Source organism: Semicossyphus pulcher, unplaced genomic scaffold (genome assembly GCF_022749685.1).
Source record: "Semicossyphus pulcher isolate SPU_LCO1_2020_fin unplaced genomic scaffold, fSemPul1.0.p SCAF_3, whole genome shotgun sequence".
Lineage (NCBI taxonomy): Eukaryota > Metazoa > Chordata > Actinopteri > Labriformes > Labridae > Semicossyphus > Semicossyphus pulcher.
The window spans coordinates 14992833-15020673 of record NW_027211704.1 but is presented as its reverse complement, the minus strand read 5'-3'; the positions used below and the strand labels follow the sequence as shown (position 1 = coordinate 15020673).

General features: G+C 41.1%; 1 protein-coding gene across 1 annotated transcript in view; it reads right to left on the bottom strand.

The window, feature by feature from the left end:
- Positions 1-26370, bottom strand: part of cacna1da (calcium channel, voltage-dependent, L type, alpha 1D subunit, a) — a 65145-nt gene extending 38775 nt beyond the window's left edge. Inside the window, 5 exon segments of the mRNA XM_069677727.1 lie at positions 819-971; positions 1629-1801; positions 5047-5186; positions 23962-24067; positions 26048-26370. Of these exon segments, the coding sequence (XP_069533828.1) occupies positions 819-971; positions 1629-1801; positions 5047-5186; positions 23962-24067; positions 26048-26370 (895 nt within the window).
- Between the last annotated feature and the right edge of the window lie 1471 nt (positions 26371-27841).

Below are 27841 nucleotides of genomic sequence, written 5' to 3'. Positions count from 1 at the left end.
TGGGATCTTTTTTTTTTTTTTACCTCAGAACTTCAGATGCACCATATCAGATTTTATGCCAATATCCAATATTTTCCAACCCTTTTTGCCGATTGCCGATTTCTATAACGATATGTTAGGCACATGTTTTTTTCCACGTAATTGCAGAGAGCATCAAGTCTCCCTTGTGGTGGAATTAATGTCATGCCTACTCTTATTGTAGTGGCCAAAAACTGCCATACCGCAGACATCTTACACCCTTCTTCATGCTTGACGGAAGAGGCGTTGTACAAAAGGTCACGTGTCTGATCACTCACGTTGCTGAGCGCACCTGAATGCTGCATCCCCCTGAAACATGGCAGTGAGGGAGACATGCCCGGACTTGTTTACTGCACCTACTACGGAGACATCAGTGATCGCTGACGGACTCTTTTTATCGTGTGTGCGTCCATGAATATGTAAGTTAGCTTTGCACTGATGTTTATGTTGCACTGTGTGAGCAGGTGTATTTTCAGCGTGTTTGATGTTATTAAGTCCCCTAAACTGAGAGAATGTGAGCTAACTGTTGGCTAGCGCCGAGTTAATGTCGTAGCATAAGGTCAAGCTTTCTTAGGCAATCATCGAGTATTTAGGCAGAATTAAAGGGTTGTTTTGCCGATATGTCATTTTCAAACCCATAATATGCAGATATCAATAACGGGCCGATAATATCGTGCATCCTTAGAAATGTATTTTGATATTTATTGAAAATGAAATATCCATAATGAACAATAATTGACATATGGTCCAAAAGTTGAGTTAATTTGATGTAAAACAGACAAACAAGGGCTCGTGCTTACCTGAGCCAGGAAGATAGCAGGTGGCGTGCATTTTGCCGATGAAAAGCTCCAGGCCGATAATGGCATAAATGATGATGACAAACAAGACCAGGAGGGCGATGTGGAGAAGAGGGACCATGGCTTTAATGATGGAGTTCAACACCACCTGTAAACCTGAGCAAAAGAAAAAGAAACGTATACTTTAGCAGCTACAAGTCTCTATTTCTCCCTCTCTATATCTCCCTGCATAAACATTGGTCTTAATCAGATGGTCTGCTGATTAACCCTGATGATGTAATGATGTCTTAATCTCTTGCTAGTGATAAAAGCCTATTCATTTTACAAACTGTTAAAAGTATAAGCATGGCGATTCACAATATGACAGGCAGATGATGTAAATAAAAAAAGTAAAATGTTAATAGATTTTAACATACAGTGTTTGCAGTGTGGTAAGATAATCCTGTACTGGATTTCTCAACAAACAGGAAAAAGACGAGTTTCAGTATTTATTTAAAGACTTCTAGAACCAGATATAGTGCATTAATGTGTCAAGCGTGTTTACTCTGAGTTTGTGTTTGTTTTCATTAAACCCAGAGACTCATGTCTCCAGGGTGCTGATGTTGGCAGATGTTTTTGAAAAACAGTCCTCAGGGACCTGAGAGACAATCTGATCTCATCACGTGTAGCAATTTAACCTACATTTTAGTAGAACTAATACAGCTAAGACCATTATACGATATATAGAGAAAGTATGAGGTAAATCGTATGTTTTGTGTTAACATGGGCTGACTGTATGCTGATGTGAGGAGCTCAGCAGTTGTCACTACTCACTGGGTACTCCTGAGACCAGCCGCAGGGGTCGCAGCACACGGAAGGCTCGAAGGGCTTTAACATCGAATCCACCTGGTTTACCTCCGTGGCCGTGCATCGACGGATGGCTACTTTCTCCGTCGGTTTCTGGCTTCTCATCTTTGGTCAAAAGCTCCAAGACAACACTGAAGAGTCTGTGAGAAAACAGAGACAGGAAAACTAAACTGATGATCTGTCAGTCAGAAAAAACGGCAATTTACAGAAGTCATACCATCGATACTGAACAAGCAACAATAGTTGATACAAATTCTGAATAATGAGGGCCCGAGCAACAACGTTTATGAATGGGCGTGGCAAAATGGCTCCATAGCGCTCCCTCAAAGTGGACAAAATGAAGCCCCTCCAGCAGGTTTCACCTACATGTATTAAATTTGGTGCACATATCTATCATGTCAGGACCTACAAAAAAGTCTATTATGGACATACCCTAAACCCAATAGGAAGTCAGACATTTTGTTTTTTGTCTCAATTTTTGGCCTATTTTGCCATATTCACAGGTTCCATTCTTTGAATCCTCCTAGAGACTTTACTCAATCATCTTCAAATTCAGTCAGTGTATTGATAAGACTTTGACGATTAAAAGTTATTCAAAGCTTGGGTTTTTGTCAAGGGGCGTGGCCATGGTTGAAGGTCAAAGTTTGACGTGTTTTTGGCATTTTGCCAAAACAGAAAATCGTTGCAACTCGCTTATACAATATTCATTCTTTTTCATATTTCACACATATGATAAGAGTCGCAGCCTGAACACATTCATATAGTAATATTCAGTGACAGTCATAGCACCACCTATTGGCGACAGGAGTTGACATCAAAATGTATGATTTAAGGTTTGGAGAAAAATCTGAGTTTTCATCAGAGGGCGTGTCCTGGGTGCTGTGGCAAATGCCACGATGCCTCGGCATTAAATTTAGGATGCTATAACTCGCTATAAAAAGTGAAATCATCAGTGACCGACTCTCTCACCACGAGGATAGAGGACACTTTATCACAGTCAGTTAGATGTTCTTCACCTTGCCAGGAGCAGAAATCCTCTCCACAAACACATCAGAGCTGTGGACTAAAGCAGTGAATGAAGCTGCCGACAGGCCCTATAAGCACAGTCTGCTCAGACTTATGTTATAGTGAGTCACAGCTGTAAGACTGACCGCCTGCCACTGGAGTTTATTACTCATCCAGCCATGTTCAAAAGACAGCCATCCTTCACGTATCGACACGTTTTACTGAACATATCCGAGGAGGACAACTTTCACAAAAGTGATGCGTCATTTCTCTACCAGTCGAGCTCGATGACGTCAAAGAGGAATCTGCGAGTTGTTTTTCTTTGACCCCATTTACTAACTACAACTTTGTAAGGCATCTATTGGTTTAAATGTGTCTGTGCTGCATGAGAATTAGTTCATAGGGTAAAAGAAGTCTCTTGAAACTCTCGCAACTCAAGCAACTGTCTGCTAATTAATTTTCACACAATACACATACTCAAAATTATATAGAACGGTGTAACATATATTTCAAAGAAGTTATATTAACACTCCTGATTTATGGTTTTGAACCTGTAAGCACAAACTTTTACATATCCAGCAGGAACAAGGGAACATTAGCATGCATGTAGGGTCATGTCTCTTGCTACCTGGTGAATATAAAAGTCGACTTTTCACTATTTTTAAGGCTGTGTTTTGGTCTCTGTAGAGGGGTTGTTATATGCACATCACGCAAGTGCAGGGCAAGCAAAAAACGGCAGCAAGAAAAAGAAGAAAAGCCCATACACTTGCTCAATGCCACAAAAAGTTTCGATGCAGTGATTTTCAGGTGATATTTCTTTGAAAACTAGGAGCCACACCCATATATATATATATATATATGTATATATATATATATATATATATAGACAAGCCTATGGGTGTGCATTCCCATTCACATGCGCACATTTCCAGGTGGATTATGATTTATAAAGGGAACATTGCATGCAGGTGTGCGCGTGCATGGTTTTATAAATCTGAATTATTTTTTGGCACACACCATTTCCGGGTTGTACAGTTTTAGTCTGGATTCTAGGCACTCCGTTTACATTACTCGTAGCCATTTACTGCACTGTTAATGAAAAACATTTATGAGTGAAGATTTAATGAGTTAATCAATTATAATAATTTAGTAGTAGTTTGAGAGTTCTTAACACAGTAGAGTGATGTTTTAGGTAAAAGAAATATTTTACCCTCAAAGTTTAAAATTATGTTTTTGTCGGAAATTCACTAAATGTTCTTTATAGGTCAAACTGCTAATACAAAGCAGCAGGATGACCTTGCAGCTACTTCATATGTTCCAAAGCTTTTTAAATTTCTTTTTAATACAATTATCTTCTTTAAAGAAAAAAATCTCCCCACATTTTTTAATCACATGAAAGAAAATAAAGTTGTACAATAAAATTGTCTCTTATAGGCCTGGATAGTTCCCTTCTCTTTATATAGAGTAAAAAAAATGCATTCAAATCATCCATAAAGCGCAGGTGAAACTCTAGCAGCTAACAAGACCTGTTAAAATCTACAATAAGACAGACAACAGTAGCCTGTTGTGGAGTGGACTGAACCTTGACCTCTGACATGAATACATGCAGCCGTTTGGGCAGCAACAGTCACTCCTCACAGCAGGAGCAGCCGTCTTTGCATTTCACTGCATGGCGGAACAATCCTGCATGCAGCATGCAGACAAATGTGACCCAGCTACCCACTGGACTGTGTGTATGTGAGGAGAGGAAGATGGAGGAGAGGGAGGAAGGACGAAGCTGCGATGAGGATGAAGATAACAGGAGAAGAGTGTGCATGAGACGGGAATGAGGGCAGAGTGAGGTGGGGAGGTAAAGCAGGAAGTGTTTGAGAAATCAAAATGGAAGGGGGAAGAAAAAGAGGAGAAAGCTGCAGAGACAAAGCGGAGCGGGATGGGAGAGAGTGAGCGAAAGACAGTCAGCGAGAGGAGAGGAAGAAAAATATGGGAGGGAGTGTTGGAGAAGAGATGAAGTATGGAGAGATGGTGACTCACTCCAGCGGTGGTAAAGCTCTGATTTATTCTCTCTGTCTTTTCTGGGTCATATACTGTGGGTGTATGAGGGTCTCTATTAGCACATGGACGCTCGGAGCAGAGGCTTAAGCAACTTTAACGCTAACACTGACTGCCTCTCTGAGAAGCACTGTAAACTGCAAGTGTCAAACTGACGTCAAAGTGCAAATCCTATACGCAGACTACCATAACAAAACCTCATGACGCGGTCTGCAAGAGAAGAATGAGCTGTTTGGCACGAGGCCCACAGCAGCTGGTTATAGTCTTAATCACACACATATATATATATACACAAATATATACATTGTAATAGGCGATCCTGAGCACTTACCCTATGACGACAATGACGAAATCCAGCATGTTCCAACCGTTCCGCACATACGCGTTCTGGTGCATCACCAAACCGTACGCGATGATCTTCAGAAAGGTCTCGATTGTGAAAATGATGAGGAAGGCATACTCAACTGTTTCCTGCAGACACATGGGGGAAAGAGAAGAAGAGATACGATGGATTATCAGGCGTCACGCATTAGCATGACATTATCACAGTGTGTTGGGTGAACAATGCGAACACACCCAGAGAAACATTCAGAATGAATGTGATGTAAATATCTAATCCAGCTCTGTTGAACTATGATTGACGAAGAGGAGGGTCATGTTTTAGATAACTGCCTATGGACAGTTTAATTCTTTCCAATACAAAATGTCATTTATTGTGATCCATTACAGTTACAAATACTCACAGTAACTTCTCTGTAACACTTTGATCTCAACCCTTAATATATGAACAGCTACCGTACAGTTTAGAATATGGTGACATTATAAATTATACAAATCTGATTTTACCACAACTCCATTCCCTCACCTTACATCTTCTTCCCTTTTACCCACATGAATGCATCTGTACATAAATTAATATTAGAATTATGCTGTATGTAGTAGGGATGGGGACAAGTAGTCGAGTACTCGTTGTTGATGTCGTTAATCGAGTAACGTCACACTACTCGTGCACCTGCGCATGCGTTGTTTTCGGCTAAAGTAGTTTTAACTCAGTTAGCTTACATGCACCATGTCAGCCGTGACCAGGAAAAGTGACGTCCGGAAGTACTTTGACAAAAAAGACGATAACGTGCTGTGAAGGATATGTGGTGTTAAACTTGTATGTCATAGAAATACTTCACATGCGCTGAAAACACAAGGAGAAGCCAGCGAAGACAGACAACAGGCAGTCTCGCGTCACTCATTTGCTAGCCCTGTTAGCACACGCCAGAGCGGAGAAGATTAGCCTGCTAATAACGAACATGGTGACTGGAGATATGCTCCCATTAAGTGTTGTGGAAGGAGAAGGCTTCCGTGAGCTGATGGCGTTTGTTGAGCCGGAGTACAAGCCCCCATCACAGCGGACAACCGCAACACTGAGATCTGTGTCTGACATATATCTTTTTAAATGTAAAAAAATTGCTCGTTCATAAGGCAATTAGATTACTGGAAATGCCTGTCCATAGTATGCAGTAGGCCGTAATCTGTCCGTCACTTTATTCTGCCATCTATGACAATTAAGTTTTATTTTTATTAATAGCTGACAATGTTCTCAATTAACCAAACCAAAATCCAAACAAAATGTTGTCCAATTATGCCGGTCACAGAGAGGGCGGCAGTGAGGAAAACATCATTTTTTAATGAGCTAGTCGTGTTTTTTTTTTTACCTTAAAAAGGTGAAAGACTACAATCTTTTCTTTTCCTTTATATTTGAAAGTCCAATCTATTCAAAAAGCAGAAGCACTCCTCTCCTTCTAAATTAATGAACACGTTTAACCAGAGCTGCAAAATCTCACCTCGTCATGACCTCATTCTGATCTGATTTCCTTTCCGAAACATGTCTCGGCACATATTCACACAACCGTGAAAACAAGGACAGTTTGAGAAACTTGACTGAAGACTGAAAAAGACCAGAGGCTGTTTGGCTTTGAGATTTTTGTGCGAAAAACTGTAAAAGACTGAACGTCGTGCCCCTGAACACATCACAAAGAACACAGTGGCAGATCATGTGATATTTAGGTTAAAGGTTTCTTAGCTTATCATCGGCTGAACGACCAGTCAGACCCCTCGCTCACTGAGGCATGAGAGAGGTTAAAATATGGACGGACACACTTTGACTAATATGTTTTCAGAGAGTATGTAGAGATTAGAACCGGTGATGTAACGCAGGATTGTGCCCTTCTTTCAAAGACAGGCAGGACGCAGGGATATCAGGTCGAGGTCGATCAGGAGCACGGTGGACAACAGACGCACACAGCTGGATGCTGCGTGGATGTAAGAGCATGAGGCCCTGGAGGTGACATGAAGTCACCACAGGGTGACTCAGCTGTTTAGTACAGTCCTGGGACGTCCCTGGAGACGCACGAGGAAGGACAATGTAAACTCTACACAGGCTGCTGTTTTAGGATTTCTGTCCGTCTATAAAAGACTTATTTAACTTTCCCACGGGACGTCCTTTGGGTTCTTAAAAAACACAATAAAGATAAATCCTTAAAGCCACATCATACAAAATATATCATTATATACACAACAACCTCCAACTGCCTGAAGGACTCCTTAATCTGCTGCTGTGTGTTCTCTGCGGACACCATAAATACAGCAGCACTGTGGGCTGCAGGGCTCGTTTTCCCAGCAGTTTACTGCAGATTGTGTGAAGCACTTAGCCCACAATAAGAGACATGGGACTCTTTGTTAGTGAAGTAAAAGGTTGAGTTAAGCTCACGGCTGCTCCCTCTATGACAGAGCGAAGCTCGGGCCACAGGGAGCAGAGAGAACAGAGGGATTCATCGGGTGGAAGAAAGGCGACGGTAAACAGTTTTAGAGGCTTTTACAGGCCAAGAGAAAATAATGCTCTAATCTGTTGGAGTAAGTTAGGCTTCAGTTAGCTGGTTAGCAACAATCATGTCTTTAATGTGAATTTAGAATATAGACATGTGATATAATGTGTCCCTCTTTGTGGTCTACAGCAGTAATTGAGTTATAATTGTGAGGATACTGAAGCTACCATGTAATGCTTTGTCAGAACAGCTTTAGCTCTCCATGGCAAACTAAATTTATGCAAATTGTCACTTCCTGGTTCACAAAAGCACGTTGAATGTAATGGCAAATGAAAACCATTCCCTCTCAATTAAGCAGCAATTTATTCAATCATGAGCATGTTAAACTGTGAGCAGGAAGGGAGAGAGAGTGAGAGAGCGAGGAGAGAGAGAGAGAGGCCTTTGGGGATGACCATAAATATATCTCTGACTCATCGTAGTTTATTTGTGCTGTAAAGAAACTCACTGTAGTATGTTTCCATCGCTCATACAGTATGTGCATATTATGAGCAGCCAATATGTTCACTTTCTGCACTTCACAACATGGTATATCCTGCACTCACGCATACACAGACGCACACATGTTTATGTCCTAAAACGCACGCTAACCACTCCTAATTAACTCATGCAGAGCAGGAAACGACACGGCATCATACATGCTCCTGCACAGCCGTACAGACCCTCCTCTGCCACAGGGCGAGTGTTCATGTCTACAGGCTGGACTCAGCTCCTCCACACACACACAGATCGCCATATGACAAAGGATGCTAACCCGCTGAATGGTGCATTCTCCTACATGTACTCTCTCTGTATGACTGAGCCGTGTGGACAGCTCTAATATAAACACTGTTAGCAATTCAGATGTGCACAGAGAGGATCTGTGAGTCTTCCTTTCAGACTACACACACAAAATCCCCCAATTAAATTTTGTGCATAGTAATAAAATGTGGAAAAGGAGTCAATACAATAAAACAGCCTGTGATGCAATTACAGCACCATTGTTCTTGTATCTTCATTTATTATCTGAATAAAGCTGGTTTTAACCTGCAGCCTCCCGAAGCGAGAGCAGAGATAAAAAAGTATTCACAGCTCCTAAATGTTCAAGAAAAATTCAAAATTAAAAGTATAACAAATAACTATATTTACATTATTACTCATAAAACAAGCCATATCCTGTCCCCTAATCACGTTAAGTCAAGTTAATTTGATTTATAAGGCCCAATGTCAGATTTGCTTCAAGGGGCTTCACAACCTGTACAGTTTACGACAACCTCTATACATACACACTCTCAATATGGAGACGGAAAGACACCCGGAAATAAAAAAAAATGGTAGAAAAATATGTAATATATTGATAGAAATAAACGGAAGAAACCTCAGGAAGAGGGGTCCTTGTCTGGGACAAAGAGGCATGCACCATGCGTCCTCTGAACAGAATACATTACCTAGTAAAACAGGTTAGGACAACCAGCAGGACAACACATCTGCAACAGAATACACAATTCTACAGAATATTTGACACTTACTTTTGGGAAACACCCCTGCTCACTTTTTTGCTGAGTTACTACATAAAAACACCCTCCTGTGTCTGTAGCTCATGCTAAAAATTGAGCTAGCGTTTACAGGCAGTTAGCTAGGCTAAACAATAAGACTGGAAACAGCTAGCTAGCTTTGTTTTATCTCTACAAAAACTAAAAAGCAAAAACAACATTACAAAGATGTTCTTTTTGTCGAATTGTATGTGTATATTTACATTTTTGTATAAATGAAATAAGATTTAACAGGTTAAATAGTTACCATTAGCAGCACTGGCAACCTTTTTTTTGGCTAGCTATTTCCTGTTTCTAGTTGTTGTGCAAGAAAAGAGTTGGCATGAGGGTGGTATCTATCTTCTGTCGACGTGAATCTTCATCATTTCAAACTCACCGTGACACACTGAGCCGTTAAACTGTGAAATACTGCGCAGTAAATAACATTTAGGGGATATGTTAGCCTCAGTTGTAATGAAGGTCTCATAAATAACAATAAATTAAATGTGGAAGTCAACCTGCCTGACGAGTGAGATCAATCTTAATGCTTTATGTTGAGTAATGAAGGCATGACGACATTCGGAGGAGGCCATAAAGTATCTCCATTTTTCATTACTGGAAATGGAAAGGGGAGAATTACTTAAAACAAATGCAAATAAATAACCACAGAAGGTTTTTAATTATCTCTAGAGATTATAATGAAGTTCAAATCTGCTCGTCGCAACTATGATATCGAGTCAATCTCACGTAACGTAATAATGCCTGTTATAGAATTGTTCTGCTTTTGAGGAACAAAACTGTTGGAGATGGAAAAGATCTGCTAGAGACCTTGAAATATAGAGTACAAATATTACACTTATTTAGTCTATAAAATGTCAAAATAGAATTGTGAAAAGTTTCCCAGAGTACAAACTTCCATCTTTAGAAATCTTGATTGGTGCACTCCAGCTGTCTAAAACCTAAAATATTCAATTAACATGCACAGAGAACCAGAAAATAATCATGTCGGAGAAGCTGCATCAAGGTTATGTCACCATTTTTGTTAGAAAAATAAAGTCTTATCAATGAATCAACTCATCTTTTCATGTCTAACATACAAAGGTGAATTTTCTGATGTATATATTGTGCAGGCATTTCTGATTTCATGACCACCTGAGTGTCACTACATGTTGATGTATGAAAAGTCACATTTGAGTGTGTGGCGTCGAGCCCACAGCCACATGAGTCAGAGTGACATCATGCATGTTTGATGTATGTGTTCGACCGCAGCGCTAACAAACAGAGCGAACACAACACACTAAAATACCAATGTCAGTGCTAACCATATACTGTGAGGAGGAGTATAGAGCACACACAGTCGGAGCCGACACATGACTGTCAATCAGTCACAACTGTGCAGCGATCAGCCATGGGAAAGTTTCACAGAAAAGTTACAGTGTCATTTTGAATTATGGAAAATAATTAACTGACATATATTCTGTAGGACTTCCTGCTACATCTACCTCCCTCACTGCCGCCCCCCTCCCTCCCTCGCTACCTCCCTCTCCTGCCCCTGTCTGTACACATCAGTCAGCTCCATCCAGCCGAGCCAGGGGGTGAGGGCAGCCAGCATTTAGTGCTTCTTCTCCGCCTACTCCTGCAGGTTTGCACAGTAAATACGTGTGCATTGGTGTGCAGCCTATATATCGGGATGCCTGTTAAAGTGTGTGTTTGTGTTTATCATGTGTAAATCTTTTAATAACGTACAGTGATTACACATTTTATCACAGTTTATTTATAATTTAATCAGGAAACTCTCCCACGTCATTGTTCAAATATTCACCTACAGATTAAATCCAACAATAGAACAGTTAAAGCTATGAGAAATGTTTCTACTTGAATGCGTAAAATGTCTTCTATATTATGGGAAAAACGCTGTACTATACACATCTGTTCTTTATCGCTCCATGCAGCTGGGCCCGTGCTTTTGTATATAAAGCATTGAAATATGTCTTTGTGTGTACAGAATGTGTACACGCGAGTTTATGTGTGTGTGTACGAGAAGTACACTGCGGGGGTGGCCGGGGAGTTGTGTGAGGATGAAGATGTCACTCTGCCAAGGAAAACACTTGAAGTGCAGGTCATCTCAGGTATACCCACACTGCCGAGTGAATGTCTTCACAAAGACAGGAAACACGACACTGAGTGTGTGTTGCGTAAGCTCGCTGGTGTAGTACTTAGATTTGCCTTAAAGTTTTACAATCGACACAGGGTCGAACAGCCATGTAGTGGTTGTCATAGTTTTAAAATGCAGTGGCTGTCGACGACCAGGGCTCTGGTTTCACACAGTAGTATCTCAGTGTAGTATTATAGCATTGTTAAGCAGGGGCTTTCATGTATAATGTATGTATCTCTTGAGCTGTTCTTGATGCTGTATAATTGTACAAGTATTCTCATACTATTTCAAAGCCGACGCACTCCTATCGCTCTCACAAAAAATTAAAAAAACGGTGCAAATGACACAAGTGAATCTGCCTTACCCTTCATCGTTTACATTTACAAGTGTGATTCTCATTTACAAAGGGATCTCCTGAATTAGGGATGCACAATATTATCGGCACGTTATCGGTATCGGCCGATATTGGCTTAAAAATGAACTATCGGATATCGGCCAACACGCCGATATCTGCCGATATAATTAACCGATAAAATAATGGGCTGCTGCATACTTGATTAAATGCCCGACCTCAGCGCAATGTCCCCGGCGCGAAGAAGACCTGCGCGGCGCAGCGTGATGATGTCACGTGTGTCTACCTGCAGCATGAGAGAGTTAGAAGCCAAAATGTCCGTGGTGTGGAAGTTTTTCAAAGTGTCCGAAATAGATAGCAAAACTGTTATTTGCAATGACTGCTCAGCTTCGGTGATGCGAGGAGGAGCCAAGGCAAAGTCTTTCAACACTACAAACTTGATTAACCATCTCAAGACCCGTCACCCCGACCGTTGTAACAAATGTGATAAGAGTATCACCATTATACTGTACGCTAATTCCGATACAGAAGAGAGTTGATGATCTCTGCAATTAGGTGTGCGGGAAAAAAATATCGGTATCGGTAATCGGCTAAATGAGTTGTAAAATATCGGCATATCGGCAAAAATCCAATATCGTGCATCCCTATCTTGAATGTAAGCGCTTCATTGAACTATTCGCAGATGTGTGCCCACACAAGGAAGCACATATGACATATGGCTTCCTTACATTAAACTCTATGATGCAAGTCAACCTATTACATTTTTCTTTTAAAAGCTTTTGGCTCAAACAGGAAGTGATAAAGGGTTAAATACTTTCACAAAAACAGCACAGGACCTTTAAACAGAGTAAACGTGCTGATATGAAGTTTCTTTAACACCAGCGAAGCTTTAACGCTCAGGTGTCCCCGGCGCTCCGCCTGTGTTTGTGACCTGTCTTTATTGTTCAGTTTACAACTCCTCACAGTTTGATTCGGTGTCATCCTCAGTTATCTTTCCTCGCATATTAAATTCCTCTCTCACTCTGTCGTGTTCAGTTTCCCTCATACACACAAGCCCAGGCAGACACACACACACACACACCTGAAAGTCAGAAATACAAATAGCTTCTTCAATGAATTAATTATAGTTTAAGTGATAATAAAATGTGTACATTTGTTTTATGCCACATCAGCAGAGTCTGTGAAATGTATTACTATAATTAAATGCTATACTGTCATTTGAGTTATACCAATATACTGTATGTTTAAAACCATGACGTGACAAACTTTAACACCTCCAACAGCAGAAGTAGTCCAACGTCCAACTTCCTGTGACTCTCACTCGCTGAGATGTGCAGAACATGTACGAACAAACCTTTCACAGCACGTCTTCAGACTGTACTCACCACACTGAGTCACCTCTGTAACTGCAGGAGGTAGTAGTTTTCAGCAGTGTAGAATACTGAATGTTCAACTGGAGGGAAGAGAGTAGTGAAGTAGCTGGTACATTTGAGTGGTGACGTGACAATATCTTTGGAACAAACAACTTCCAACCATTATAGACTCTTAAATGTCAATACAACAAGGACGTTCACACTTAGATGTAGCCTAAGTGTACAATTTTAAAACTTGCTTTAGTGGTGCTTAGCCTATATTCTTTATTATAATGTTATTTATCTTTTTACTGACTTAAACTGACAATCTCAATGATTTCAGTGGGCGCCACTTCATGGCAATATGGTAATGATAATTGCAGTAATACACTTTCCAGTTTAACCAGATGTCTATGGTTGGCTCCCTTTGTCAGGGTTGTAACTCTTGATTTTCCTCGCTGACGGTCGCTTTCCTTTTCAGACTGTTTGCCTTCATCTGAGCGGCAAATTTGTTTATTTTTCTTTAAATTGTCACTTATTTTTGAAGTTGTATCTGTAGTCATCGATCTTTTCTTTGTTTGTTCAGCCATAGTAGATTACTGTTTACTCACAACACTTGCAGAGACCGGAAAAGCAGACGCTTAGCTCCGCCTACCCTCTCTGGCAAACCAACCACTGCTGGGTGATGGAAAACGCGTCACTAACTGGGCGCCACAGACACCCAGTCTGTAATCATACTATATACAGCCAATGCAAAGGCTTTCATCAGTGGGCCACAGGCTCAATCACCATTGTGTTACCTCATTCAGCGATAGATAGTTACTTAACAGACATTTATTTAAATGAAAATCTTTGAGATTATATCTTTATGAACAGATTGGATACGCAGCAGTAATTTAGCTGTGATGGAAAAAAATATATAGCCCTCTTGAATCTGTTCAATTTTGTGTTGGGTTTGATGTTTAATCCAAATATGTAAGAATGTGGAAATTATATGATTGTCTTTCAATATATCAATTATCGCAAAATCACTGTATCGTGATATTATCGTTATAGTGGGCCTCATATCCGACTCTCAACAAAAAGTTAACGTCATAAAAGCAGAATCCACCGCAGTGCTGTCGTATTGAACTGCATCAGATTGTACAGGTATACCTAATGAGGTGGCCGGTGAGTGGACATAACTGAAAATTGAGGAAAAAAAACAACAAAGCAGAAAGAAGTTGTATACATGAAAAATCACATGTCTGTTACTTAGACCTGACGCACACACCGTATACATGCTCCTCAGCTGTTCTTTATCATGGCTGCACTTTCACACTAAGCTAACACTGCTCTGACTCCCTCTTTACCCTCTCTCTCCCTCCCTCACACAAACAAACAAACACAGTCTCACACTTGCACACACACACACATGCAGAAACACACATTCGAGATAACAAGCGGGGACAGAGCTAGTGTGAGCCACAAATGAGCAGTTACGTTAAGTGACTAAACACATACTTCTACCATCATCTCCATGGGAGTCCACAGTGCAGACACTGCTGCTTGTGCCAGCCATTACACACACACACACACACGCACACACACATACAGCCAACTGCTTAATCGTCACAGATGTACACATTTACACCCTTCTCTACACGCTCAGCCAAAACACATGAACCTCGGCGTCACTCCTCATATGGAAAAACGCATCATTAAATCCCTGGTGTAGACTAGAAGCATATTAAGATATTAAGATTAAGACAGAGACTAAACAGCAGCAACAGGAACTTAAGAGTCTTTAAAAGAATCACGATGAAATACAGACAAGACACTGTGACTTGAGGGTGATTACTTTTCAGATTGCTGTTTATGTTGGCCAGCAGTTTGTAAACCAGCCTCAGGCCTGGTAAACACACTGTGCAACTGGCACAGAGCCTGAAGGGAGGGAGATAGTGGAGTAACCTATAATTCATGTTTTACTGTTATCATAGTTTGTATGCGAGTGACTGTAACCCCTCGATCCCACAGGATCCGTATGCGCCGCTTTTCTGGTCCGTCAATGGCGCGAGCCCGCGCCCACAGGAAGTGACAGTGTGTTGATCTTTAAATAAACGGGAAAAAAACGGGAGTCTGTACCGGTCTGAACATGGTGTTTTATTTTGAAATGACCGGATGCTGTATGCTGCTTTCATGTGTGACTTCCTGTTTGGAACGATCTGCTCTGTTGAGCTTGATGCGCGTTTGAAGCGGCCTCCGTCAAAAATAGACCCGGCGTATCTTTAGCGGAGCAGAGCAGAGAAACGCTTCTGGGACGCGCCGGGGACGCGCCGGAGACGGACTGCAGCGCGTGCTGTGGAATCACTATCATTGACTTGAATGGGCGCAATCGACTCCGGAGGTCGCGGCGCACACGGAACGCGCCGGAGACGGATCCTGTGGAATCGAAGGGTAATATACATCGGTAACTATAACCCTGTATTGCACATCATACGGTGTGTAAAGTGTGAACCTGAACTGAATTCTCCTGCTGAATTATTGCAAAAGAAAGTCCACTTTCACACATTTCTACGGAAGCCCAGAGCAGCTGTATTTGCAATATTTTTCCAATGCTGTTATCTCAAGATCACAATGTTTTCTCATCTTGAGAAAATGAGTGACGATGACATTATTAATCAGCTATCAAGAGGGAACCAGACACTCAATTTCCAGTTCTCCTTCATTTTCCTGTAATAAATTATCTTGTTGGTTAAATCTGCCTTTTGTTTTCTCGAGATGACAAGAAAAGTCAACCTGCTAGCTCGAGAAAAAACGAGATATCGGTCTCTAGATGGCTAAATAACTTAACTCTTGATCTTAAGGCGTAACAAAATGATTGCAAGCAAGCCGTTCTTTGCTCCCATACATTCCTAATCTTGCTCTTAAAAAACGATTGCATCCTTCAAATGGGTTAAAGACCCCCTCCAGTGAAAATCAAGTGTTTAACCTTGTAAACATCTCCATGTGGTGTTCTTCATGTGCTACAAGACATATCAGGGACGACATAAGCAGTCATCTCCATGGCTGGGCCTGTCTGCTTTTAAACTGCAGTGTTTATGCCGTTAATGGACAGGGTGACGCTATGCATATCATTATGTGTAACCTATGGCAACATTTCGGCGAAGACAAATGTTGTCGTAATTCACTACTGACTTCTAACGCTAACGTTACTACTACTAATTACTACATTTCAAGCTAGCTAAGTTTCAACAAGTTGCCGCGAAATGATGGCAGAGACGTGTTTTGTTTTCGGCTGTAATATTACGAAAGGAGAAACGGTGAGCCTTCATTTGTTACCGAGGGATCTAAAAAATCTGAGGAAAATGGGTGCAGCTTATCTGGATCAATGGTAAAGCCCCAGTCAAAGTTTCAGAGAAAACGCTGGTTTGCAGTAGCTAACGGTAATGTTGTAACAAGATAGAGAGCGATACATAAAAAACATTACCATTCTGATACGTCCACTTGTATGCGACCCTGTCCAATTTCCTCCTCTTCTTCCGAATCGCTTTCGGGATCGAACATGTATGGCTGAATTACCCCTATATTACCACTTGTCATTGTGTAGCGTGTACAGCGGCTAACGTAGCAAAATAGAAAACTCAGAACAAGCATTCAGCTTCCTGAGTGTGATGGGCAGAGTCGAAGGTAAGCTACAGGCGTGTGATGGAGGGGGCGGTTGGAAATTTGCATAGTGGGCGGGGCCTATGCAGATTCAGGAATTTTTAATGAAGGAGAAGGAGGAGATGCCTTGGGAGGATTTTTACAAGGTACAGAAAAAACATCAGACACAATTTGCTATTACAAGCAGAGCATTTTATATGTCTTAAAACATGACTGGAGCCTGTCTTTAAATAAAGCAAGATGGAGGATATTATGGAGGCTCTGAAATTACGCTCAGTTTTCAGTTAAAGAAATACCAATGCAGCATTATGCCTCTTAGACCCTATACACTCTGTATCAGAGCTGCCTCTCAGTGGTTGGTTGTCACACTGAAGCGCTCTGTGGCTGTGATCAGTCGACATGCGTCGGCTGCGAGTGACAAATTTGGCAGCGTGTAGACTGTTGGTATATATTTACACCAGCAATGAGTTTGCTGGTAGATGCTCATTCTGTCGTAGGCACAGACCTGACAGCAGACATGCATAAAAATGCAACACAACATATAAACAACACTTTGCTATAGTATGGCTTTTGTCTTGTTACAGGAAGTAAGTGTTAAATTGTCCAAGTGTAAACAAACAATGCAAGGATTAACTGATGATCGATCTCTGTGATGAGTTAATCTGCTGTGTATTTAAACCTGTGATGGGAACTTTGGCTGCCTGCTGAACTACACGTGATTCTGATGAACTGTGCCAGAATACATTGAAGTACAGGAGGAGGCCTTAAAAAGAACATTTTATATGTTTTAAATACAATTTAAAATGTAGAGCTGACATGGAGCTCTATGAACTGCATACACTGTAAAAACAATTAGTCATGGTAACTTATAAATCATTGTCAGAAGTTCGTGTCAATGTTGTGATAACTCAATATTTTGTGTTTTTGTCAGTTAACTAATGAAGTTTCTGTAATTTACAAAAATGACTCTATTGAAATTGAGAATGTGAGTCAAAAATATATACAGATAAATATATAATTAGGTATAAAATATACCCATACTTAGCACTGTTGCCTTACTTTTTTAAGGCCCCTAGTTTGCATCCCAATTCTACCAAGAATGAAATATAGACTGTGTTGACAAAACAAGAATTCTATTACAACTGAATGTAAATAAAAGTGAAGTGAAAAGGAAAGTTCATTTGTATTGAATCAATACAAAATCTCAACTTATCTCCTCAAATTCAGCTCAACTTAAAATCTTAAAGGGGGGGTGTACGGTATTATGCTAATTTCAAGCTTCATATTTCACTCTGTGATACCTGTGGAGTAGCTTAGGATAATTTACAGTTAAATAAATTCTCACACTGGTGCTCTGTGCAGACCCTCACACGGCCTCTGTCTGAAACCACTTAGCTCTGTCCCTTTAAGACAAAGGTTCTCAAACTTTTTCAGGCCAGGGTTCCCTTACAGTGGAGAACATTTTCCAAGGACCCCCTAATAATTGTAACACAGAGTAAGCATATGCTAGCTACCATTTGCACTCTTAGATGCCATTGGAACTATTTGTATTGTAAAACATATCAACCTCAACAGTTCAGAGCTGTTTCATATAAACAGAAAAACATTTCAGTTTGAATCATGTTAATACCACTTATATACTTTAAAGTAATAATCTCAAAGATTTTCATGAAAATAAATGTCTGTTAATTCACTATCTATCGCCGAATGAGGTAACACAATTGTGACTGAGCCTATGGGCCACTGATGAAAGCCTTTGCATTTGCAGTATATAGTATTATTACAGACTGGGTGTCTGTGGCGACATTCACAGAAAAAATCACAAGCAGTGCCCAGTTAGTGACGCGTTTTCTAATCACCCAGCAGTGGTTGGTCTGCCAGAGAGGGTAGGCGGAGCTAAGCGGCTGCTTTTCCGGTCTCTGCAAGTGTTGCGAGTAAACAGTAATCTACTATGGCTGAACAAACAAAGAAAAGATCGATGACTACAGATACAACTTCAAAAATAAGTGAAATTCAAAGAAAAATAAACAAATTCGTCGCTCAGATGAAGGTAAACCATCAAAAAAGGAAAGCGACCGTCAGCGAGGAAAATCAAGAATTTTACTGGTTAAATTGGGAAGTGTCCTCCCGCAATTACTGCTTATCGCCATTAGGGGGCACTTAGGAGAACAAAACTGAAATCTTTGAGATGGTCAGTTTAAAACAGAGGGTCATTTTATTCAAACTGGATGTGGACTCAACTTGACATTTGGCATTTCTACTTTTCAAGTAATTGATCTTTAAAGCTTTCAGAAAATCAACAGTATCAAGACAGCCACAGGAACGGGTCACTGCGACCTGAGTGAGTTGAGGTGATGTGTCACAATCATGTCAGTTTCTATTGGTCCAAAGCTAACGCAACGTGGGTGAGAGTAATGGACACAATATGCTTGTTTCATGGGCAGAAATGTTCCTCATCTATAGACATGCAGTTTTTTTATACAGCACTGTTTTATAATTTATCATAAATGTATTATAATTATTTTGCAGACTCCCAGGCTATGGTTCGTGGACCCCACTTTGAGAACCACTGCTTTAAGAAACCCCGCGCCTACAAGCCCACTTTGTTCTGATTGGCCAGCTCTCCGGAGCCTGCTGAGGCTGCACTTTGTGAAACCTGGTGTTCACAGCAGCCTGCAGACTGAGCTGAGAAGCCTGGGGATTACTCCGACATATTTTTACCTACAGATTTGAAACTTCACCCACGTTTAGTCTGGACATCCAACATTGTAACATTATATATCTCTTAACATCTGAAACAGTTTAATACCCCCTCTTTAAGGCAGCCCGGACTTTTTAAGTTCAAACAACAGCGTATAGTTTTGAGTTTGTGAGTTTTGAGGATAAAGAAATTAGTTATTCTATGAATTTAACATGGCGGCCATGTTTGATTTCTCTTTGATCAGTCAATGAATATTCAGACTTATAGAGTGTAACGTTTCATAAGACTTGCAAGGATGTGTATTAATTAATGAAAACTATACTAATATTGCAGTGATAATAATTCTACAAAGCTCAAAGTTATTTAAAGATGTTAAGAGATCTCTGCTGTCTCTTTGTGTGTCAGTAAAAAGCGCATTAACATTATATTGCAAGGAGATGACATGCATGTAACTGTCATCACTGTTAATGCTCATCTATAACATGGGGGGTCAGTTGTGTACTAAGATAAGGCAATTAGGCTAGTAGGTTATAATAAATAATGTACTCATAAAGACAGGACCCAGCATGTGAAGCACGTGTTTGTGTTCAGCAGTCCCCCAGCACTCCCTCTTAAGGCACAAAATAGGTGTATGTTTTTCAACCACTCATATATGAAAGATCTTAAGCAAAAGCAAAGGTGACTTCCTTAATGTAACAGCTTCAGAATGAGAGGCTGCTTCACACTTTGAGTTCTCTGCTGGCGTCCGAACGACCTCTGTCGGTTTGTGCGCGGACATTTCCCTCTTTACATGTTTGTGTCCTTTTGTCCCCAGTAAAATAAATAGCTCTGCGGCTCCGCAGTTATGCAATAAGAGAGGTACGGGCAAACACTACATGATACCATACGCTATCCGCTGCATGTTGCCCTACGAGGCATGAGACGCATGAATCATATTCACCATGAAAAGGTCATTGTTTTGCTCAGCTACCTTCAGCAGGAGCTGCCCGGAGTGTCGAGTCTCAGAGAGATAAGTCAGAAATGACCTTAAAGCAAAGGCAGGAAGATGCAGACTATTTGTCTGTCCCTGAGACAAGGTGGGTGCAGGACGGCGCGGTCACGTGTGTGCACTTGTTACTATTGCAGTGACTAAACAGAGGAAGAGCAATGACGGAGAGGAGGAAGAAGTGACAATGTGTTCCTGACGGGTTTTGCGTATGCATGTGCTTGCGACATCCTCTTACTCACTTGTGCCTCCTGGTGGAAGCAGGACCCCAATTTTTTTTGCCCTGTGTTTCGCCTGAGGAGGAAATTACTTTCTATTTATAATGAGCTGCTGCTTTTAAACAAGCCTTACTAACAAGACAGAGGACACATGCTATTTAGGCCTCTGTGACTTTGCAGCATTGCCCTGTTTTAACTTAGAAGAACTCTGCAGCACCTTGACGCGGTGTATACAGTGCAGCAATAACCAAACAGATTCAGGAGTTCATTATTGGTTAATAATGCACTAAGTGAGCTGTCTGCACACTAAGAAACCTGGAAGTCAGCTTGTCTGTGCTGCAAGGTCTCTTTGTGCTATAAATTACACCGCTATGTCCCTGACTAAAAACCAGCTTGCAGGCCAGTGATATAATTTCATCCTCGCTTTTCACACCGGGCCTCTCAGCAGCCCTCCTCAGGTTTCATATCGGCCTTTACTCCACCTGTGAAGCTGCAGAGCAGAGCGGTGTGAAATAGCAATCTTCACTACAGCAGAACTAGCTCAGCGTTTTTCCTGCTAACGCTCCTCCTGTGACTACAGCGTGAGCTCTGTAGAACAACAAGGCCAAGCTGGCACACCTGCCCTACAAAGTATTCTATTGTTCAACCTCTGCTGGAAAAGGGGAAGAATGCATTATTCAACCCCTCCCATCTGATATAGTGTTTACACTGCAGAATTAAACCAAAGTCCTGTGCAAGCAAGGAAACGCCGTCTGTAGTGCTGGAGCAGGATCGGTAGAAGATCAGCAAAAACATATTCAGTGCAGCAAAGAAGAAACCATATAAGCATTTTTTAAAAAGTTAAGCTTCCTTTTGACTGTACTGAGAGGAAGCCACTTCATGATGAACAATCTTGTATCTAATCATCATTATATCCTCTCTTCTCTTCTGAATAATCCTGTTCATTAAGCTTGTAATGTGCATTAATGACGCTCAGTCCAGGCTCTAATAGGCCTTTCTTTCTTAAAGGGGCATCCATAAATCCAACCTGACACTCATGCTGAGAGGAGACGTAGGCTATACCAGGACTGTTACAGTGAAGTCACAAATATTACACAATGATGCCCCAGCAAAAGTGTCAAACCATCCATATCATGTTCACACTAACAGCGTTGGTTTGCATTATAAAGGCTGATATGTGATGCCAAATGTAGCTTATTTCCCTCAAAGCTCTGTTTTTCAGTTTGATGCTATTCGGCCAAAATAGAGTTAATATTAAAACTCTCCAGGGGCGCTTGTTTAGCTCAGCTGGTAGGCGCACCATGTACATGTACAGAGGCTACAGTCCTCGTCGCACTGATCGCAGGTTTGACTCCCCGTCTGCTGATCATTTGGTGCATGTCATCCCCCACTCTCTACTCCCAACATTTCCTGTCTATCTTCAGCTGCCCTATCAATTAAAGGCAAATTAAACGCAGTGTGTTTTCATGTTTATATAAACTATTAACAATCATGCATTTTATTATTCAGGACTTTTAAGTCTATTTTCCTCTAACAAAAGAAAACCCTCCTTCTACTTTTATCACACTTGGTTCAGAGACTCTGACGCCACATGAACAAGTACAGGGGTTGAGGTGGAGCGACACGTTTCTTTATAATAAATAAGGACAAATAGACTTGTGGGCTGCAGTTTTGTTATTTACACGGCATGCCATGCACCATTTCTAACGGTGTTTAAATGTTAAATTAAATGTTTAAAAGCTCACCATCTCCTACTTCCTGTCGGCACACACGCCATATGTGTGCTACAGGTGTAGTCGCCAAAAGTAAAAACTCCACGGCACTTCTGCTCTGTTAAACGGTCCGTTTATGTGTCCACAGTGTTAACGAGCACTAGGACGAAGGTGCCGCTGATAGCGGGGATACACTCACTTATAAGCCACCTCATGTAACGGAGTGCCCGCCTCCGTCATCCCCCCCGACATGATCTGTGTCAGCAGCAGCGTTGCGTGCTTGTTTACAGTTTACAGGCAGGTGACACACAGACTCTGCTGCACAGCGGTCACTTCACTCTGTGCTCTGATGAAGAGCTGCACTAATGTGATATCAGATGGACTTTTCCTGTAGATTAGTCAAACAAGAAACTGGTGAGTTTTCGTTTTGCACCGAGCAGCTTGTTTCACTTAATTTGCTTCACTATCGCACGTCCTGCGATGTGACTATTGCACATGTGATCACAATTACGATTGTTAAATGATGTGCAGCCATAGTAGAAATACCTCTAAAGAAACACAAACTGAGGACACTGACAAATAACAAGCACTAATCCAACACCTTTGTTCCCTCATTTCTTCAATTTCAAGCCACAAGGACACTCTAACTCTTTCAAACTCCCAGACTAACCCTGACAACAGACTTAAGATGATACTGTAGCAGACACTGTAATATCCCAGATGGCCCACTTTCCCCTGATGCACCACTGTGCAAACAAACACCCTGAGGTCACCCTCCAGGAGGTCACACTGAGAAGTAGTGCACCCTACTTCTCTAAAGTACACCGGACACACTTTGAACCAGAGCTGCAGATTATCTTGCACTGCAGGTTCAGCAGCGTAACATTCCTATACAGGAGGCTGGTACGCCTTTCTCTAACATGTTCCTTCTCTAAAACGAAGCTTTCCAGAACATTCAAATGTGTGCAGACACACTGTATAAGCTGCTCATGAATCATTAAGCACTACAGCTTCATTCTGCTCATGTAAGGACCACAGTCTGCGTGTTTGTCTGCCTTTTGAGAGAGAGCACTTATCCCCAGCTGTGGAACAATGCTTACAATACTACATCACCCATAATTCATCACACAGACATAAATGCACAAGGTGCACGGAGTGGTGCAATGACGAGGGATTCTAAAAATAGAAAGCTGAATAAAAGCTCTGTACAGGGAAAGTATGACATGATAAAGCACCGATGAGGATAGTTGTCAAAGTGTTTCTCTGTGTAGGCACAGCGCATACTTCAGATCTGCATGATGAAGCAATATGCAGAAGACACAGGCTGTGTGCAGCGCTTTATTATTCCTGCCGAATCTCTGACTGTGTCTTCATCTCAACAAGGCAACAAACTATCAACCAAAAGAGGATTATTTAGTAAGAACACTTTTTATGGACTGTATTTTGTAACAATATAAGAAATAGATAAAAGCTGAGCGAACAAGACAACAACAACCAGCACAACAAGAGATAAGCTCTTTATCCTTCTTTTTATCCTCATCACAAACGGCACAAAATCGTTTCTTTATATTCCTAACAAACAATTTATTCTTCCATTTTACAAATAAACCATTAATTCAAGCCAGACATTAAGAGGTTTAGACGACGTGAGCCTTAAGAGGAAAACTATGCAGAGCAATGCATGTCATTGACTGAAACAACAGGAACCAAATGAGCGAATTGTTTATATGCAGGTTACTCACCAGGTCATGGTTTGTGGAGTTGGAATCATCTTCAGGGAAGGGGATATAGACAGCTAAGGCCATACAGTTGGCAAAAATAGCAATTAATATAAAGATATCAAATGGCCTGAGAGACGAGAGTTAAGGGAAACATGGAAGAAAACGATGCAACACAGTAAGAAGATTAAAAGAATTAAATATGGAGGAACTTGTCAGATCCTCTGAGACATTTAAACTTCTGCACAATTTGTAACGTATCACTAATTTACAGAAATAAATAAGTTAGACATGAAAGCTTCCTCCTGATTCAGAGCACTTGATGCTTCTTTTATTGGTCTTGGCTTTAAAAGGCAGAAAAAAACATATGTGATCTGTATTTGTTTTTTGGGGGAGCTCATCCGACTGAGCTGCAGCCTGGGAACAAGGCTGATCTAAGAGCTCGAGCTCTATTTGCTTCTCAGATGCGTCTCACCTCCTTCATGTTCAGACTGATTCTTTGCTGCCCTGGTTCTGGTCGAGCCAATCACAGCCATGTATTTAATATTGTTTGGGTTTATTATGATGATTGTACAACAGATCATATTTAATAGGTTGGTCACAAATCATAAATGTTTAGTGTTAGCTTCTAATCACGTCATGTCATATATCCATGTAATCTGCTCATAATGAAGCCATATGAGTTGGTTTTTGGAACTTCCTACCCAGCCTAGCCGCTTACTGCTATGTCACACGTTTCGTTGCTCTGATGGGTGCAGGGGTCGAGAGGCATTTTAGGTGTGCACCCGTTAATTACGCCTGTTGGAAATTGAAAAATGAACTGAGAGGTTCAGACTAATTCGCATTTGTGAATCGGTTTGTGTTGTCGGGCTGACTTGGCTGCTAATTGAGCTGTGTATTTGCCTTGTTTGAAATAAGACTAGTTCCCACCTGTGGCTTGAGGGGTCATAATATGATAAAGAGAATTTCATAACAATCGGAAAAGTCCTGATGACCGATTGGTTAACCTGTCTTTACATTACAATGATGTCATCAAATCTCGATCTGCATATTTACCTGAATGTCATTTCAAAACTAAACTACCAAAACTACAGACAGCTGTAATCCAAAAATGATTAATAATGAAAAAAACAATGAAGTCACGGTGACCTTTTAACTTTGACCCTAAAATCTTAACAGTTCATCCTTAAGTACAAGCAAAGGTTTGGGCACAATTGTTATTGTCAACATGGCACAGCAATAATGGCTAAAAAAGGATTTCAAGGACATGATGATGTCAAAGATAAGTTGACCTCTGACCTTTTTGGGTAAAAAATGTCATGACTCCATCATGTTATCCCTGAAGACATTTGCATGAACATAAGTCATAATTTGCTTATGAATTTTGGAGCTATGGCCAAAAAACATTTTCTAAAAGATCACAATGACCTTTAACCTTTGACCACCAAAATGTAATCAGTTCATCTGTATGTCCATGTGGATGTGGTTGCCAAATTTGAAGATATTCCCCTCATGATATATGAGTGCACAAGAATGAGGCACACACCAGTGTAGCACCGTTGCTGCTCGCAGACCATGATTACTGATGGGGTCCGCAGCTGCTTCTAAAAAAGTGAGCTGGTAGTAAATCCCTCCATTGACATTTTTCGCCAACACACTAAGGTGGATTATAAAATGTATCTTTGCGACTCACGTGAGGCAATCTGCTTTATGACGTCCAATGGCTTTTGTGATGACAGCATCTGCTTTAGCAACAAAACCCCTGACTGCTGCACAGCTGTGTCGTACCAGTGTAGCGACCCCTTTATCTGCAGAGCCTGCCAGTATTTTAGGATCCATTGACTCTGTCGTAATCTTTTGAATGAGAAACACGCAATGGGAATTTATCTCAACCTATCAATTAATTCATTTGGTCAATTTAGGGTCAGAAATCAAAGGAAAATGTCTGAGGACTCTTTAAATGTCTTATTTTCATCTGACCAGCAAATAAAAACCTTGAAACCTTAAAAAACTTTAAATAATCGATTATTAAAATAGCAGCTTGATCTTAAGTCGAACCTCCACACCCAGACATGCACCCACCACCACGTGCATCCAATGTAAAGGATACTTCCACTCCACCAGGCTGATGCAGGCCCTGCGTATGGGGTTGTTGAGGTTGAGGCAGAACAGAGCCCTGGCTGGCCTGCTGTTGGCGTTGCTGCCCTGTTTCTTGCTTTTGGCATACTGCTGCCGCTTCTTCTGTGCCAACGCACCTACAGGGATGGTGGTGGACGTTTGGGCGGGCAGTGTAGGAGCAGCGGGCGGCGCCGCGGGGGCCGGGGCCGGAGCCGGGGCAGGGGCCGCAGCAGGGGCAGGGGCAGGGGTCGAGGCGGGAGGGGCCTCTGGGGCCGCAGCAGGGGCTGGGTCTGGGGCGGGCCCGTTGGCGCTCATGGTGCGGGCGTGGCTCTGTGAGGAGCATCCAGCAGCATGGATCTGCCAGGGTAGACAGGGAGGCTAGAGGAGGGCAGAGCAGTCTGACCAATGAGCTGGCACGTCACCAGGGGGAGCGACTCTGGTGCTGCTGGCATAATTTGCCTCTGAGGATGAGAAAAAGGTGAGAGGACATGATGTCAGTACATCTATTACTTTTGGAAGAGAATTTAATAGAAAGCTTGTAGTGTCGTTGCCAAGTTAAAACTAAATTGCTGTACATCTCCTAAAAGAAAAATAACCTTCTCTATAAGCCTTCATGCCTTCAACCACACACACATGCGCATATAATAGTAATAAAAATGGATAAAAAGTGTGTCGTGGTGATTTGTACTTGAATCAACTAATAAATACCAAAACTCAAAATCAAAACCAGCCACTAAGGCACACAGGAAGTGGATCTAACACAGCATTAAAAACGTCACTGTCCGAGCAATAATTCTGTTCTTTAGTGTTTAATGAACATTTTCTGCAAACACACAAAGGATGGTTAGCTTTAACAATCAAAGGGTATTTTATATTGCTTTTAAGCGAGAGCACAGCACATTACATCTGTCCTTAAAATCACTATGTTAACTTTTACAATGCACTATAGCAGAGACTCTATAATAAAAGCTAGACCTGCTTAAACAGTCAATATAACAAACATAGATATCATGTTCCTAGATGCTTGAAAAGGATCCAAGATATTCGTGTTCTCACACTCTTTTTTTATGTTGCCTTTCAGTGCTGTGTTTGTAACTAAATAATGTCCAATGGAGACTTCCTGAATGCTTACTGTGAATGGCTGTTATCACTTTACTTGTTACCGTTTGTATTATTATCACCCTTTCTGATTATTCTTTTATATCTTTCTTCCTTTGTCATCTTTCTTTCATTTTATTTTGTACAACTTCATGTAGAGCTTGAAGTAAAATCTCCCACAAAGTATTGTGAATCCTACATTAGGTGCTCAAGACAAAGAGTGTCAGGTAACCCATATTGGTATATACTATACTGGCCTACTATAGATGTTTAAGACCATATAAGAACTTTGAAGTTCAGCTTCGACATAAAGGACATTATAAAACATTAAATCACACACTAACAAAGCATCAAAGATGGCAGAACAGAGTCAATAAATCCTGGATAGCTTACTGAACTACACTTGTCTTGTTGGATAAAGAAGCCAGTAATTTCCTCAAACATGAAGTCTATCCTGATGTTTGCCCCAAAATGTGAAAATGAACAGCTTAAAATAACACATGAAATATGGCAGCTTGGCCAGGCTTTGATGTTTCTATCAGGAGTCTAAATTTAGCCAACAATTCAAAATTTTCTGACCCTCAACATATTCAGTGAGGCAAAATATGAAGGCAGGCGACATGCAGCTAGAGCCAAAACACACACACACACACACACAAAATAATCTGTAACATTCAGAGCTGCCACT